Here is a 17,254-nt window from a genome sequence, read left to right as displayed (position 1 = left end):
CAGAGGCTTCTTAGTTTGCTCCGCTGCTTTTAAGGATCACGTGTGTCTCACTTTACATGCATTTCATCAACTCCCGTATAACCCCCAGTATATGCGCAAGCGCATCAGACTACCGTATGTGACGGGAGCGGCCATGTTTTCCGGGGGAGTGGCAGCTTATCCAGCTACCTTCAGTTAGCCTGCGCTGGAGCAGGTTCAAGCTTTTGGATGTGTTGCCATGGTGATTTTGCCAAACTTGCTTCGTGGAACCGAAAAGCCTGATCTACGTCATCTTATCCTGAAAAGTATCCGGCTAACTCAGTTAGACACGTACGAGGAACCGGGCCCTGGTAAACAGACGACAGGTGTCTCACATTCTCTGGCAGAGCCTTCACCAGCTCGCTGTGAGCCATCGGTCTGATTGACAGCTGGTGGATGATTTCTCTTCTGACCTCATCAAAGAGCTCCACCTGGCCGACACCTGACACGTACCGCTCACCTGTGTGTACACACACACACACACACACACACACACACACACACACACACACACACACACACACACACACACACACACACACACACACACACACACACACACACACACACACACACACACACACACACACACACACACACACACACACACACACACACACACACAGATCAGCTGATCTCTTCTACCTGTTTAACATGGTAACCAAAACCACAAGAGACGTTTGTGTCCTCAGGGCCACCGTACACAGGTACACAACTCAAAACATATTATATGTCCAGTCATCTTTTGACATTTTAAGACAGAAAAGTTACACATGAATCCTTTAGATTGTAAATGAAGTTGACTCACCGACGACCATGATGATGAGGTGGAGCATCTCCTCAATCAGAGTGTTGTTCTGCTGGACCACATCCTGTCAGAGACAGACTGTCAGTAGTGTCAGTACTGACCCCGCTAGTGTCTGTATCTCTACCTACAGTCTGTTACAGTCAGTAGTGTCAGTACTGACCCCGTTAGTGTCTGTATCTCTACCTACAGTCTGTTATAGAGTCAGTGTCAGTACTGACCCCGTTAGTGTCTGTATCTCTACCTACAGTCAGTTATAGAGTCAGTAATGTCAGTACTGACCCCGTTAGTGTCTGTATCACTACATACAGTCTGTTATAGAGTCAGTGTCAGTACTGACCCCGCTAGTGTCTGTATCTCTACCTACAGTCTGTTATAGAGTCAGTAGTGTCAGTACTGACCCCTTTAGTGTCTGTATCTCTACCTACAGTCTGTTATAGAGTCAGTGTCAGTACTGACCCAGCTAGTGTCTGTATCACTACATACAGTCTGTTATAGAGTCAGTGTCAGTACTGACACCGCTAGTGTCTGTATCTCTACCTACAGTCTGTTATAGAGTCAGTAATGTCAGTACTGACCCCGTTAGTGTCTGTATCACTACCTACAGTCTGTTATAGAGTCAGTGTCAGTACTGACCCCTTTAGTGTCTGTATCTCTACCTACAGTCTGTTATAGAGTCAGTGTCAGTACTGACCCCGCTAGTGTCTGTATCACTACATACAGTCTGTTATAGAGTCAGTAGTGTCAGTACTGACCCCGTTAGTGTCTGTATCTCTACCTACAGTCTGTTATAGAGTCAGTAGTGTCAGTACTGACCCCGTTAGTGTCTGTATCTCTACCTACAGTCTGTTATAGAGTCAGTGTCAGTACTGACCCCGCTAGTGTCTGTATCACTACATACAGTCTGTTATAGAGTCAGTAGTGACTCTAGTAGACTACTTCGACCTTGATGAGAGAGTGCAGTCGCTTTGCTGCTTGCTCTTGCCTCTGCTTGCATTTTCTTGCTTCAATTTGCCAGATATATCACATATATCTTGCCAGATATATCACATGTATCACTCTTCAACGTTTGAGTGAAGACAAATCCAGAAAGTCGTCGAGCTATTTGGATTGTTGGCTAATGCTAACGAGCAGCTAAGCTAAAGCTAAGTGGCAGCAAGATGCCTCCCTTCTCCACGGATGACGACTACAAACTCCTACAGAAGATTGCAGTCTTGGAAACAAAAATCTACCGACTAGAAGTAAACGCGGAAGTAAATGGACTGTGTGGGAATGATACCACTCTACCATGGACTCAAAACACTGGACAAATGCAAGCTAAGACACAGCTAACTAGCATAACCAGGCCTACCAAGAAACAGGAGGAGAGAGCAGATAATGAATCTTATGCGACTGACTGGCCTGCACTAGCACACGGGCAGAACTCCTCCTCACCTCCTGCACCCAGACGGACAAAGCCAAGGACAGCTGAGGAAAGTAAAACCTGCAAAACACCTCCACAACAACCAAGCCTACAACTTCTAAACAGATTTGCTCCATTGTCGCAGGATCCTAAATCTCCATCTGATGACCTGGATAAGCAGCTATCTCCTCAAAGCGGGGTAAGAACTGAGAGTAAATGTGAGAAAAGGCCGCAGGCAAAGCTAGTGACTGGGCCTGAGACTCTGATTGTTGGTGACTATGCTGTAAAAGATGTCAGAAAACTGTGCAGCAAGAACACCAAAATACTCTGCTTTCCGAAAGATATGGTCTCTGACATGAGAGACAAAATCCTGGACATTGTGGCTGACCATCCCACGGTGAAAAACATCATCGTGCATACAGGAAGCTGTGATATTGTGAAACAACAGTCTGAAGTTCTGAAGCGAGACTTTATTGATCTGTTAAACACAGTCAGCTCTGTCAAGGCTGAGGTGTTCATCAGTGGCCCTCTCCCACCAGTCAGAGGAGGAGATGAAGGATTCAGCAGGCTGTTTGCACTGAACAGATGGCTGTCAACTGCATGTGCTGACCATTCAGTACATTTTATCAACAATTTCTACCTTTTCTGGGAGCGCAGACATCTTTTTGCAGCGCATGGAATTTGCCTGAACAAGTCAGGGGTTAAACTGTTTACCTCAAACCTGTTTTTCTCCCTGCATCACCAGTCTGTCCCTACTGCCAAGGACAAGACACAAGAGGAGTCTAAACACAAGATAACCACACAGCATCGCCATGGAGACCTTACGGGAAGGATACCCCCGCCTAACGACAGCCAAAAGGAGGAGTCTCCAACCTCATCATCAGAGACCGCCTCCGATCTCCCACTTTCCACACCCTTCCCAGACGCGGAGTCTTTACCTCCCTCCCCAGCACCTACTTCTATTTCGGGTCCATACTTTGGATCGCAATCCTCTCTCACACTCTCCCCATCCTCCCCCCACCTGGAGTTCACTGACCACATGGAAAAGCTGGTCATTGCTGGAACCAAACACACTCCTCTCCCCACTCCTCAACGGTACCACAATTGATATCTTCTGGGTCCAGGCTACAAGGCTAATGACACCAATGACTCTCTCCAGGAAAAGTCGGGGCCCTGTATGCAGCTAGCCGCTTCAATTCCTGTCCTGCAAGTTTATAGAAAAAGAAAGGTGAGGCTGCGAAGAAACAATAGTAAACATGCTAACTTATCAAACTTAGCATACATTCCTCGTCAGCCTGTCCAAATAAATTGGGCAAAGAAAGTTTTAACCACATTAAACTTAGCTTTATTAAATGTCAGGTCTCTGTCAGGAAAAACATTTTTAATCAATGATTTTATTGTTGGGCACAAACTGGACATTTTGTTTTTAACTGAAACTTGGTTAAATCAAGATAACAGTGCAGCTGTTCTTATTGAATCAACACCTCCCAACTTCAGTTTCATGAGTGAAACAAGAGCGCATAAGAAAGGAGGTGGAGTTGCTGTTTTATTTAATGATTCTCTTCAATGCAAGCAGATGTCCTTTGGTCATTTTAGTTCTTTTGAATATGTGGCTCTTAATTCCTCTCAAGCTTTATTCCTAAACATTTACAGACCGCCTAAATAGTGTGCAACCTTCTTTGATGAGTTTACTGAACTGCTGTCTGTAATCTGTATTGATTTTGACTGTGTTGTTATTGTTGGTGATTTTAATATCCATGTTGAGAATCCCCAGGACAGAGAGTCTATAGAACTATGTGGTGTCCTTGATAACTATGATCTGACTCAGCATGTGACAGGACCCACCCACAACAGGGGGTACACTCTGGACCTAATCATCACCAAAGGTGTAAACATTTCCAAGGTTGCTGTGACTGATGTTGCACTCTCTGATCATTTCTGTGTTTTCTTTGAGAGTGCAATCTCCTTGCACACAAATGTCCAAACCAAGGTTGTGACAAAGCGTTACATCTCTGAAAACACCAGTGAACTATTTATTCAGAAGTTCTCCTCCACACCAGCCCTCTCTTGCCTCTCAGTCAATGAGCTTGTAGATGGCTTCAATTTTAAAGTAAAAAATATTATTGATGCCATTGCACCCACTAAAGTGAAGGTTGTCTCGGGTAAGCAAAGATCTCCTTGGAGAAATGCTACGCTGGTCAAAATAGAGAAACGAGAGTGTCGGAAAGCTGAGCGCAGGTGGCGAAAAACTAATCTCCAGGTTCACTGTGACATCTATAAAGAGAGACTTCGCAATTATAATTTGGAACTTAGAAATGCAAGGCAGTCATTCTTCTCTGACATCATAACCAAAAACAAGAACAATACACGCGCCTTATTTGCTACCGTCGACAGGCTAACAAACCCTCCAGTGTCGGTAGCTGCTGAACTCAAATCCACCTGGGCATGCAATCAATCTGCCTCCTTTTTTACTGACAAAATTCAGAAAATTAGACAAGCAGTCAGTGCCTCCACATCAACCACAGGATATGTGTTGTCCCGATCTCTGAATAACATCCATTCAAATATCATGACACAATTTCATTCAATCGACCGTAGAAGCCTAGAAGACATTATACAACATCTGAAGTCATCCTCCTGCTGCTTGGATATTCTACCAACACACTTTTTCAAAAATATTTCAAACTGCATGACCACTGATCTTTTACAAATTGTAAACACATCCCTTCTCTCAGGTGTCTTCCCACAAGCCCTAAAAACTGCAGTTATTAAACCACTCCTAAAGAAGGTTAGTTTAGACTCCGCAACGATGAAAAATTATAGGCCAATATCAAACCTCCCATTTTTGAGTAAAATAATTGAAAAAGCGGTTTTCCAACAGCTGAACAACTTCTTGACCGTAAATAACTGCTTTGATGTTTTCCAGTCAGGCTTTCGACAGCACCACAGCACTGAAACTGCTCTTGTTAAGGTTTTCAACGACATCCACTTAAACATAGACAATGGCAGAAGTTCAGTCTTAGTCTTACGAGATCTCAGTGCTGCATTAGACACGGTCGACCATGCCATACTCCTAGAAAGGCTAAACATCTGGGTGGGACTCTCTGGCACAGCACTTAACTGGTTTGAATCCTACTTGAAGGACCGAGAATACTTTGTGTCTGTAGCTCATTACACATCGGAGCTGACTAAAATGACATGTGGTGTTCCCCAAGGTTCAATACTGGGGCCTCTTCTGTTCAACATCTACATGCTTCCACTAGCTCAGATTATGGAAAACAACCAAGTGTGTTATCATAATTATGCAGACGACACACAAATCTACATAACTATGTCACCAGGGGACTATAATCCCATACAAGGGCTGGGTAACTGCATTGAACAAACCAACAACTGGATGTGCCAGAATTTTCTTCAATTAAACAAAGATAAAACAGAAGTAATTGTTTTCGGTACCAAGGACGAACAATTGAAAATCACCGCTCAGCTTCAGTCACTGATGTTAAAACCCACAAACCAAGCCAGAAATCTCGGTGTAGTTATGCATTCAGACCTCAACCTGAACAGCCATATCAAGACAATTACAAAATCAGCCTCCTATCACCTGAAGAATATATCAAGGATTAGAGGACTTATGTCTCAACAGGATGTGTAAAACATGTCCACGCATTTATCTTCAGCAGACTGGACTACTGTAACGGTGTGTTTACAGGTCTCTGTAAAAAATCCGTCAGAAAGCTGCAGCTGATTCAGAACGCTGCAGCTCGAGTCCTCACTAAGACCAGGAGGGTGGACCACATCACTCCAGTTCTGATGTCTTTGCACTGGCTTCCTGTCCAACAAAGAATTGACTTTAAAATCCTGCTGTTGGTTTACAAAGCACTGCATGGTTTAGGGCCAAAATACATCTCTGATCTGCTGCTACCTTATGAACCATCCCGACCCCTCAGGTCGTCTGGGACCGGTCTACTTTCTGTTCCCAGAGTCAGAACTAAACATGGAGAAGCAGCGTTCAGTTTTTCTGCTCCACATATCTGGAACAAAGTCCCAGAAAGCTGCAGGTCTGCTGAGACCCTCAGCTCATTTAAATCAAGATTGAAGACCTTTCTGTTTGCTGCTGCCTACAGTCTGTTATAGTCAGTAGTGTGAGTACTGACCCCGTTAGTGTCTGTATCACTACCTACAGTCTCTGTTAGAGTCAGTGGTGTCAGTACTGACCTTGTTCGCATCTCTGCATCTCTTCCTGCAGTCTGCGGAGCTGAAAATGTGAAAGAGTTCGAATCGACTCAGAACGATCATCAGGAAGTGGTTGGGATCCATCATGGACGCCCCCGCCTGTAAAAGAACAGACAGAAAATACACATAACAACAAATAGAGATAGTATTTTTCTGTCTGTCGTTGTCCAGCCAAGCAGAGTAGAATGTGTTTCTACCTGCAGCATGGCGATGTCCTTGTCGAACATCTCCACTCTGCACTTGACGTTGTGATAATAATAAATCTGAAACACAAAGACAACTTTATTCATAAATCATGAAGAGCAGAAAAAACATCAAAGGCTTTCAATGAAATAGATAAAAAACACTTTACACATCGATACATTGTATTAGTTTATGTGCGATAACAATATGTTTAGTGATAAATAAATAGATTTAATTGAAAAAGGACACAGTTCTCCACTGTGACGAGTTGTACCTGGTTTGTAATCATTCATATTTTAATATTATTATGATCATATTCTTATTAGTAGTATTAAGGACAAATGTGACATGCTGGATGTGTATTATGGGTTGTCTGCTCCTGCATGATACAAACTGATACCTCAGGTGCTATCGACTAACCTGGTTGATCAGGGAGAAGCCGTTCCTCCTCCACATCCCAGCGTGCACCTGGGCACAGAGCACCAGACAGCGGAGGGGGAGTTCGATCAGGAGGGGTGGGCTGAGTTCCCCCTGAAGACACACACACAAACTATGATGTGTTGATCTGATTCAGCCGGGCTCTAATGAGCTTTAATTATTTACACCTGAACATGAGAAGCTTTCAGCTGAAATATTATAACTAAATAAATAAAGAGTCAGCTGTTAGATTTGATTAAAAAAACATGAATCACATTATATTCTGAATCATGTTTCTATCAGGTCAGCTTAAGTTTCTAGTGTACAGACAGACGGGTTAACACAGACAGACGGGTTACTGACCAGAGGAAGTTGTTCAGGGAAACGAGACGCAACTTCTGTTCGACTGAGAAGAACATGAAGACCTGAGAAAAAGATCAAAGACATGTGTGTGTTACATGTGCTACAGTGTGTGTTACATGTTAGTGTGTGTTACAGTGTGTGTTACGTGTTAGTGTGTGTTACAGTGTGTGCTACAGTGTGTGTTACGTGTTAGTGTGTGCTACAGTGTGTTAGTGTGTGTTACGTGTTAGTGTGTGTTACAGTGTGTTACAGTGTGTTACAGTGTGTTACAGTGTGTGTTACGTGTGTGTTACGTGTGTGTTACGTGTGTGTTACGTGTGCGTTACGTGTGTTACGTGTGCGTTACGCGTGCGTTACGCGTGCGTTACGCGTGCGTTACGCGTGCGTTGCGCGTGCGTTGCGTGTGTTGCGTGTGTTGCGTGTGTTACGTGTGTTGCGTGTGTTGCGCGTGTTGCGCGTGTTGCGCGTGTTAGTGCGTGTTAGTGCGTGTTAGTGCGTGTTAGTGCGTGTTAGTGCGTGTTAGTGCGTGTTAGTGCGTGTTAGTGCGTGTTAGTGCGTGTTAGTGCGTGTTAGTGCGTGTTAGTGCGTGTTAGTGCGTGTTAGTGCGTGTTAGTGCGTGTTACATGTGCAACAGTGTGTGTTACGTGTTAGTGTGTGTTACGTGTTAGTGTGTGCTACAGTGTGTGTTACGTGTTAGTGTGTGTTCGTGTGTGTTACGTGTGCGTTAGTGTGTGTTACGTGTTGGTGTGTGTTACAGTGTGTGTTACGTGTGTTAGTGTGTTACGTGTGTGTTACGTGTGTGTTAGTGTGCTACAGTGTGTGTTAGTGTGTGCTACAGTGTGTGTTACGTGTGTTAGTGTGTTACAGTGTGTTACAGTGTGTTACAGTGTGTGTTACGTGTGTGTTACGTGTGCTACAGTGTGTGTTACGTGTGTGTTACGTGTGTGTTACGTGTGTGTTACGTGTGTGTTACGTGTGTGTTACGTGTGTGTTACATGTGTGTTACATGTGTGTTACATGTGTGTGGTACGCATGTTAGTGTTTTACAGTGTGTTACAGTGTGCGTTACGTGTGTGTTACGTGTGCGTTACAGTGTGCTACAGTGTGTGTTACCTGTTAGTGTGTGTTACGTGTGTTACATGTGTTTGTGTGTGTTAGTGTGTGTTACATGTGTTTGTGTGTGTTAGGTGTGTTACGCGTGTTACAGTGTGTGTTACAGTGTGTGTTACGTGTGCGTTACGTGTGCGTTACAGTGTGCGTTACAGTGTGCGTTACAGTGTGCGTTACAGTGTGTGTTAGTGTGTTACAGTGTGTGTTAGTGTGTTACAGTGTGTGTTACAGTGTGTGTTACAGTGTGTGTTACAGTGTGTGTTACAGTGTGTGTTACAGTGTGTGTTACAGTGTGTGTTAGGTGTGTGTTAGGTGTGTGTTACGTGTGCTACAGTTTGTGTTTCTGTGTGTGTGAGACAGTGTGTGTTACGTGTTTTAGTGTGTGTTACAGTATGTGTTTCTGTGTGTGTGTTACAGTGTGTGCTACAGTATGTGTTACAGTATGTGTTTGTGTGTTTTATTATTATTTTATTACACTATATTCATCCCGGACATTTGTCTCTGCATTTGACCCCTCCCTGTGTATATAGGGAGCAGTGGGCTGCCCATGACAGGCGCCCGGGGAGATGTTAGGGGTTCAGTGTCTTGCTCAGGGACACTTCGACACAGGACACGAAGTAGCCAAGGATCGAACCGCCGACCTTGTGGTTACCCTCTCTACCCAGTGAGCCACGGTCGAGTGTTTACCTGCCAGCAGTCTGCAGACTGGGAGGTGTATGGACACTTTGTCCTGAGACACCTGGTACCTGAACGTCTCCACACAGTGACCTGCCACACTCAAGCTGATTGGCTGCTCCCCGTCTGGAAGGCCACTGTGACAGTGACTGAGCGCGCTCAGACACTTCCTGTAGGCCTCGATCAGCACGCGCTCCTGTATATAAAAAAATAAGTCATATATCAGTGAAATACGCACAATTACACAATATGTAGTAGTATGCAGTACATGTAGTACTTGTATCTAGCAGTAGTACAGTCTCACATCAGTCGAGCACCACTCCTGGATCATGGAGATGATGTGAGTCAGTTTCATCTGCAGAGTAAACGCTGCCTCCCACTCAGGCTCCATCTCAATGTGCTGTCCCACCTGTCTCACCACCGGGTCCATACCCTGAGACAGACAGACAGGGTCAGAGACCAAGAGGGACGGGTTCAGACAGACATACAGACAGGTTCGGACACAGACAGGTTAAGAGAGAGCTTTAGACACACAGACAGGTCCAGACAGACAGATAGGTTACCTGCATACACTTGAGCAGCTCCAGAAAAGCATCCAGACCTTCTTGAAACTTCTGTCTGAGCTGATCGCTCCACTCAGAAGGTCGACTGATGAGGATGTACCTGTAGACATGTGAAGAGGGAACTGGTGTGTAATGGGATACAACTGGTGTATAGCTGGTTTATAATGGGATACAACTGGTTTATGAACTGGTGTATGAACGGTGTATGAACTGGTATAGTAACTGGTATAGTAACTGGTATAGTAACTGGTGTATTAATTAGTGCATAACTGGTATGTAAACTGGTATATATAGTGGTATATAAGTGGTCCTAACTTGAGGTCTCCGATGAGGCTCTGGACTCGTCCGAACTTGAAGGCCTGTTGGGCGGTGTAGCGGTCAAACTGGAAGCGTCCCTGCAGGTCTCGGTGGCGGAGGTGGTCTACAAAAGTCCTGATGATGGTCGTCATCAGGTCTTCCTCCACCATCAGCATCCGGGCCTTAAAAAACACAGGTTTCATTTCAACAGCCTGAATGAATCATATCCGATTACCATGCAACAGGATGATTAAAATTAATAGATTAAAACAAAACACTGTAAAAAAAAAAAGGAAGGATTTGTTAAAAGAAGCTTCTTTGTTCACTGATGCACACGAGGAACATGAACTTCTACTTCTCACTGAACTCACCAGCGACGGGACGGTGAACATTTGTACTGACAGGTCAGTGATGGAGAACTCACGGTCGTGGTCGTCCGTCACGTAGTCGCTCTGAAGGCGTTCATACTTCTACCAGCAGGGAGGGGGAGACAGGTAGAGAGAGAGAGATACAGGTGTGTGGAGGAGGAGAAGGAGGAGGAGTACTCACCATGGTCGGGACGGTGAAGAGCTGAACAGACAGTGAGGTCACAGACACCACTCGCTCGTGGTCGTCCTCCATAAAATCTGTCTGAAGGCGTCTGTAGTTCTAGAGGGCGACAGAGGTCGCTGCTGCTTTAGAGCTACACTGGTGATAATCTATTTACGAGGATTAATCAGTAGAACCACCACTTCACTGTGATAATCTATTAACGAGGATTAATCAGTAGAAACACCACTTCACTGTGATAATCTATTAACGAGGATTAATCAGTAGAACCACCACTTCACTGTGATAATCTATTTACGAGGATTAATCAGTAGAACCACCACTTCACTGTGATAATCTATTAACGAGGATTAATCAGTAGAAACACCACTTCACTGTGATAATCTATTTACGAGGATTAATCAGTAGAACCACCACTTCACTGTGATAATCTATTAACGAGGATTAATCAGTAGAAACACCACTTCACTGTGATAATCTATTAACGAGGATTAATCAGTAGAAACACCACTTCACTGTGATAATCTATTAACGAGGATTAATCAGTAGAACCACCACTTCACTGTGATGTTCTATTAACGAGGATTAATCAGTCGAACCACCACTTCACTGTGATGTTCTATTAACGAGGATTAATCAGTCGAACCACCACTTCACTGTGATGTTCTATTAACGAGGATTAATCAGTCGAACCACCACTTCACTGTGATGATCTATTAACGAGGATTAATCAGTAGAACCACCACTTCACTGTGATGATCTATTAACGAGGATTAATCAGTAGAACCACCACTTCACTGTGATGTTCTATTAACGAGGATTAATCAGTAGAAACACCACTTCACTGTGATAATCTATTAACGAGGATTAATCAGTAGAACCACCACTTCACTGTGATAATCTATTAACGAGGATTAATCAGTAGAACCACCACTTCACTGTGATGATCTATTAACGAGGATTAATCAGTAGAACCACCACTTCACTGTGATGATCTATTAACGAGGATTAATCAGTAGAACCACCACTTCACTGTGATAATCTATTAACGAGGATTAATCAGTAGAAACACCACTTCACTGTGATGTTCTATTAACGAGGATTAATCCGTAGAAACACCACTTCACTGTGATGATCTATTAACGAGGATTAATGCGTAGAACCACCACTTCACTGTGATGTTCTATTAACGAGGATTAATCAGTAGAAACACCACTTCACTGTGATGTTCTATTAACGAGGATTAATCAGTAGAACCACCACTTCACTGTGATGTTCTATTAACGAGGATTAATCCGTAGAACCACCACTTCACTGTGATGTTCTATTAACGAGGTTTAATCAGTAGAACCACCACTTCACTGTGATGATCTATTCACGAGGATTAATCAGTAGAACCACCACTTCACTGTGATGTTCTATTAACGAGGATTAATCAGTAGAACCACCACTTCACTGTGATGTTCTATTAACAAGGTTTAATCAGTAGAACCACCACTTCACTGTGATGATCTATTCACGAGGATTAATCAGTAGAACCACCACTTCACTGTGACCAGCTCTGGTACTGGAACATTAAAAAACATCACCGATGGATCGTTGGTGCTACAATCACCATGGCAACAGGTAAATAAAAGACAAACTTCCATTTCTGATACTTTGCTAGCAGACTTATCCATGTTTGTGATTGGTCAGATGCTGTAAACTAGTTAAACCAGATAACCAGTAGGACGGCATGGGCAAACTACGGCTCGCAGGCCATATACGGCCCGTTGGGCTTTTTAATCCGGCCCGTCAAATATTGGTACAAAATTGTCCAAATTATAGGAAAGACTGCATTCATTTTGACTTTTTCTGCAATACCCGGCGTTTCAGTTGATCCCACTAGATGGCGTACTCCAGACACAATTGACCTTTGCTGGAGTCTGGTCTATTCTCTCTAGATGATGCCCACACCCGCGTTTGCTACCTGATTGGTTCTTAGCAGTCACGACGTATCCTTCCCTGGTTCTTCACACCCCTATCACGTGACCGTTACCCGGACGCTCACAAACAACAACAGCCTTGATTACCGATCGGCTACCAGGGTAATTCAACATGGACGACTGATTACAGGTGTTACTGACCGTGTTGTCTTTACTAGCAGCTGTTGTTCAGTTAAAGTCTGCATTAATACGGAGGAAGCAGCTGTTATTGGAGCGATTAGCGAGCGGCGTGTCCAGCGGCGTTATCAGACCTACGGAGCGGCCGTCTGCAGTCACGGTTAAAGGCTTTAGGGAGGGTGATTGACACAAAACAGGGGACTTTCCTGTCCTTATTAATGCTCTCCAGAAGGACAGATAGTTCAGACACCAGCAGAGCTACAGGTGAGAACAGACAACGAAACTGAGGAAACGAGTGAGACATATGCACCCTTCATCTGGTAAACGTTTGTGTTCATTTTAAAGTGCATTTGATATGTGAGAGAGAGAGATATAGAGCAAGACCTGCAGCGCTGTAACTAACGTTAAGTCTGAAAAATAAAACTTTCCACGAAATGTCTGTTTGAGTTCATAGAGGAAGATTTTAGAGAAGATCTAAAGTATAAAACAACCTTTCATTATTAAAGACTACTTTGTTACTCTGTCGTATTTTGTTCAGCGAAGCAACCATTCTACTTCCTGTTTACACCGGCACCCACATGCCCAGTGTACGCGAATAGTCACATGAAATTTGTTTTCAGGCGTTTTAGTCTGGACGGAGATCATTTCTAAAACAATGCTGAAACGCCGTGTGGATGGAGATCGTTTTTGTTTTAAAACGAAGTTCAACTCCCTTAATATGCTTCACGAAGCGAAGTTAAGTTTCCAAACATCAGGAGGATGGCACAGAGGATGCTGGTGTTGTTTGGCTCTAGCTACGTGTGTGAGCAGACGTTCAGCGTGATGAACATCAACAAATCACGTCACAGATCCCAGTTAACTGATGAACACCTCAGATCTGTCCTGAGAATTGCCACAACCCAACTGACACCAAACTTTAATGCACTGGCAAAAAAGGATGACCAACAACACTGTTCCCACTGAAATGAAATGTAAGTGTTCTTTACTTTTTAGGTCATGGCTTTTACTTGTAATTTACATTAGTTCACACAAACTCCCTCCATCCATCTGCTACTGGCCCGGCTGTCAAATTGTAAAACTCAATGTGGCCCCCCCGAGTCAAAACGTTTGCCCACCCCTGGTTTAGAGGATCTGGTTGTTAGTTAAACCAGATAACCAGGGTCGGCGTTAGTTAAACCAGAGTTAGGGTTAGTTAAACCAGACAACCAGGATCAGGTAAACCAGAGTTAGGGTTAGTTAAACCAGAGGTAGGGTTAGTTAAACCAGACAACCAGGATCAGGTAAACCAGAGTTAGGGTTAGTTAAACCAGAGGTAGGGTTAGTTAAAGCAGATAACCAGGGTTAGTTAAACCAGAGTTAGGGTTAGTTAAACCAGATAACCAGAGTTAGGGTTAGTTAAACCAGATAACCAGGGTCAGGGTTAGTTAAACCAGAGTTAGGGTTAGTTAAACCAGATAACCAGGGTCGGGGTTAGTTAAACCAGAGTTAGGGTTGGTTAAACCAGATAACCAGTAGGACGGTTGAGAGGATCTGGTTGTTAGTTAAACCAGATAACAAGGGTCAGGGTTAGGTAAACCAGATAACCATGTTTATAGTTAGTTAAACCAGATAACCAGTAGATACCTGTCCTCAGACCTTAGGTCTCAGATGTATAAACGATGTTTAGAAACAGACGAGGTGCTTCAGATCATGTGACTGTTTCACTGCCAGGAGACTTTATTATCATAGTTGAGTGTTTTTTGTAGCAGCTATGGAGGATGTAGGATTAATACGTGTATTACCGTTTTATTATTACTGATATTATATAATGTTCTTTATTTTATTTATTTCCGGTCCAAAAAAGATTGGAAATTCAAACGGTCTTCAACACAAACAGCTGATCAGTTGTGTCTGTGTGTTAGTTTGTTCCTGTTTTTGTGGATTAGTGTGTTACCTTGGCGAACTGGATAGCAAAGATCTTCTTGTATCTGAAGTCCATGAGCAGACTGTTCATCAGCAGCTGGTGGTAGATGCTCCTCGCTCCTACAGAGACACAACACACAGCTGTTACAGCTACACACATCAGTTACATCGACACACAACTACAACTACAACCTCAGCTCTCCCTCCCCTCTCCATGCCCCATCTTACTCTATCTGGCTCCCCTCTCCCCAAACGAGGTCCTCAACCCGTTACATCTAACCGCCCCATGACGTGCTCCTTTGACCCGATCCCCTCCCCTCTTCTTCAGTCTATTGCGACTGAACTCCTTCCTTTCCTCACCCACCTCATCAACACATCTCTTGTTTCAGGATGCTTTCCCACAGCTTTCAAGACTGCCAGAGTCACCCCCCTTCTGAAGGAACCATTACTTGACCCCTCTGATGTCAAAAACTTCAGACCGGTTTCTCTTCTACCCTTTCTTTCCTAAACACTTGAACGTGCTGTCTTTACTCAACTGTCTTTCTATCTCCACCAGAACAACCTCTTGAACCCCCAACAGTCCGGGTTCAAAGTGGGTCACTGGACTGAGACAGCCCTCCTTGGCTCAGTCCTGGGCCCCCTTCTCTTCTCGCTCTACACAACATCTCTGGGTTCTGTTATTCGCTCACATGGCTTCTCTTACCATTGTTATGCCGATGACACCCAGCTGGACACACTCAAGTGGAGGCATCGCTGCGTGCTTGGCTGACATCTCAAAGTGGATGACGACACACCACCTCAAGCTCAACCTGGACAAAACCGAGCTGCTGTTCCTCCCGGGGAAGGGTTGCCCGCACAGAGACCTGTCCATCACCATGACGATATCGTGGTGACGCCAACTCGGACTGTGAGGAACCTGGGTGTGACCCTGGACGACCAACTGTCGTTCTCAGCAAACATTGCATCGGTCACACGCTCCTGCAGATTCCTGCTCTACAGCATCAGGAGGATTCACTTCCTCACTGAGGAGACGGTGCAGGTGCTCATCCAGGCTCTGGTCATCTCCCGCCTGGACTACTGCAACTCACTACTTGCCGGAGCCCCGGCATCGGCCATCAGACCTCTGGAGCTTGTCCAGAAAGCTGCAGCTCGTCTGGTGTTCAATCGCCCAACGTTCTCTCCCACAACTTCCCTTCTCCGTTCTCTACACTGGCTCCTGTAAGAGCATCCAGTGTGAGACTCTGGTGCTAGCCTACAGGACAGCAGAGTCACTGCCCATCTTTCATCAGGCTTAAGACTCACCTCTTCAAGAAGTAGTACCCTGAAGACTCACTTCTTCAAGGAGTACTACCCTGAGCCTTCCACTTCGTACTTACTTAGCATCTGTTGTATTCATACCAGTTTATTGCACTTATTCTATTCATATTAGTTTGTGGCACTTACTGCATTCGTTTGTTTCTTCACTGTACGTTGGCTCTGGTTTATGCTCTTAGATGCTTGTTTGAAGAAATAACATGCACTTATTACTTCTGGTGATTAGTTGTTCTCTCGAAAACCGATGTTGAATACACTTATTGTAAGTCGCTTTGGATAAAAGCGTCTGCTAAATGACTGTAATGTAACATCTGCACACAGGAGAGAGAGAGAGAGAGAGAGAGAGCGAGAGAGAGAGCGTACAGGATTCGGCCCGCAGGCCTCGAGTTTGACACCTCTGCCCTTAGAGCTCCAGGACCAGGTGCTCTGCATCAGGTAATCTGCTTAGAGGCAGGGCCGTCACAGTAGTATATAAGTAGTATATATATATATATATATATACTACTTATATATACGCAGTATATACGTAGTCACCTTTCCACATCTTGGAGTCGTTGAGCATCAGCTTGTCCACCAGAGACGAGTACTCTCCTTCTGGACCTTTCTGCAGACCGACCTCACACAGGATCCTCCTCAGGCCGTCTGAAACACAACAGAGACACGTACGCATCACACGCACACACGCAGTGAAGGATTGTGGGTAATGAATGCCAGACTCACCAGAGTACTGAATGATCTGACCCAACCAGCTGAGAGCCCTCAGAGCAAAACACTGATGAGCAACAACAGACGAGTGCATCACCTGAACCCTGAGAGGTTTGGACTGCCGGCTGGTGTTCCTCTGTGTGGGGGGGGGGGGCACGAGAGGAGACGTGAGGTGGTTTATTAAAGCACAGTCACCTCCTTCATGTGGATGGCACACACTCACACACTCACCACTATAACAGACTTGGCCTGGTCACAGAACTGGAAGTCTCCATATCGAACTGACTTCCTGCCCTGCAAACAAACACACACACACACACACACACACTCAATAATATATGGCATCACCTGGAGCTTTCAACTGACAACATGCACATCCTCGTCATGTTTTCTAACTTGGTGCTGCTCTCTGATTGAACATGGGACTAATGGGTAAATGTGTGAAGTACACAATATGATGTGTGTACACACATATTTATAAATATATACATATATATATATATACACATATATATATATATATACACACATATATATATATACACACATATATATATATATACACACATATATATATATATACACACATATATATATATACACAGGACTTCTT

General features: G+C 44.3%; 1 protein-coding gene across 4 annotated transcripts in view; it reads right to left on the bottom strand.

Annotated features, from left to right (window-relative positions):
* Positions 1-17,254, bottom strand: part of ubr2 (ubiquitin protein ligase E3 component n-recognin 2) — a 56,615-nt gene that overhangs the window by 29,370 nt on the left and 9,991 nt on the right. The window contains exons 7-22 of one of the 4 annotated variants that reach the window (XM_079280937.1): positions 16,873-16,935; positions 16,657-16,777; positions 16,471-16,578; positions 14,654-14,742; positions 10,619-10,717; positions 10,441-10,536; positions 10,088-10,251; positions 9,773-9,872; positions 9,514-9,642; positions 9,222-9,405; positions 7,425-7,486; positions 7,065-7,175; positions 6,659-6,724; positions 6,444-6,560; positions 827-890; positions 354-478 (exon numbers count right to left, since the gene is read on the bottom strand). In XM_079280937.1, coding sequence (XP_079137063.1) covers positions 354-478; positions 827-890; positions 6,444-6,560; positions 6,659-6,724; positions 7,065-7,175; positions 7,425-7,486; positions 9,222-9,405; positions 9,514-9,642; positions 9,773-9,872; positions 10,088-10,251; positions 10,441-10,536; positions 10,619-10,717; positions 14,654-14,742; positions 16,471-16,578; positions 16,657-16,777; positions 16,873-16,935 — 1,698 coding nt within the window. Of the gene's footprint in view, positions 1-353; positions 479-826; positions 891-6,443; positions 6,561-6,658; positions 6,725-7,064; positions 7,176-7,424; positions 7,487-9,221; positions 9,406-9,513; positions 9,643-9,772; positions 9,873-10,087; positions 10,252-10,440; positions 10,540-10,618; positions 10,718-14,653; positions 14,743-16,470; positions 16,579-16,656; positions 16,778-16,872; positions 16,936-17,254 lie in introns of all 4 variants that reach the window. The other 3 variants (XM_079280940.1, XM_079280938.1, XM_079280939.1) reach the window with 3 other exon arrangements.

Source organism: Melanostigma gelatinosum (assembly GCF_949748355.1).
Source record: "Melanostigma gelatinosum genome assembly, chromosome: 12".
NCBI lineage: Eukaryota > Metazoa > Chordata > Actinopteri > Perciformes > Zoarcidae > Melanostigma > Melanostigma gelatinosum.
Note: the sequence above shows the minus strand (reverse complement) of the source record. Positions and strands in the feature narration are given on the sequence as shown.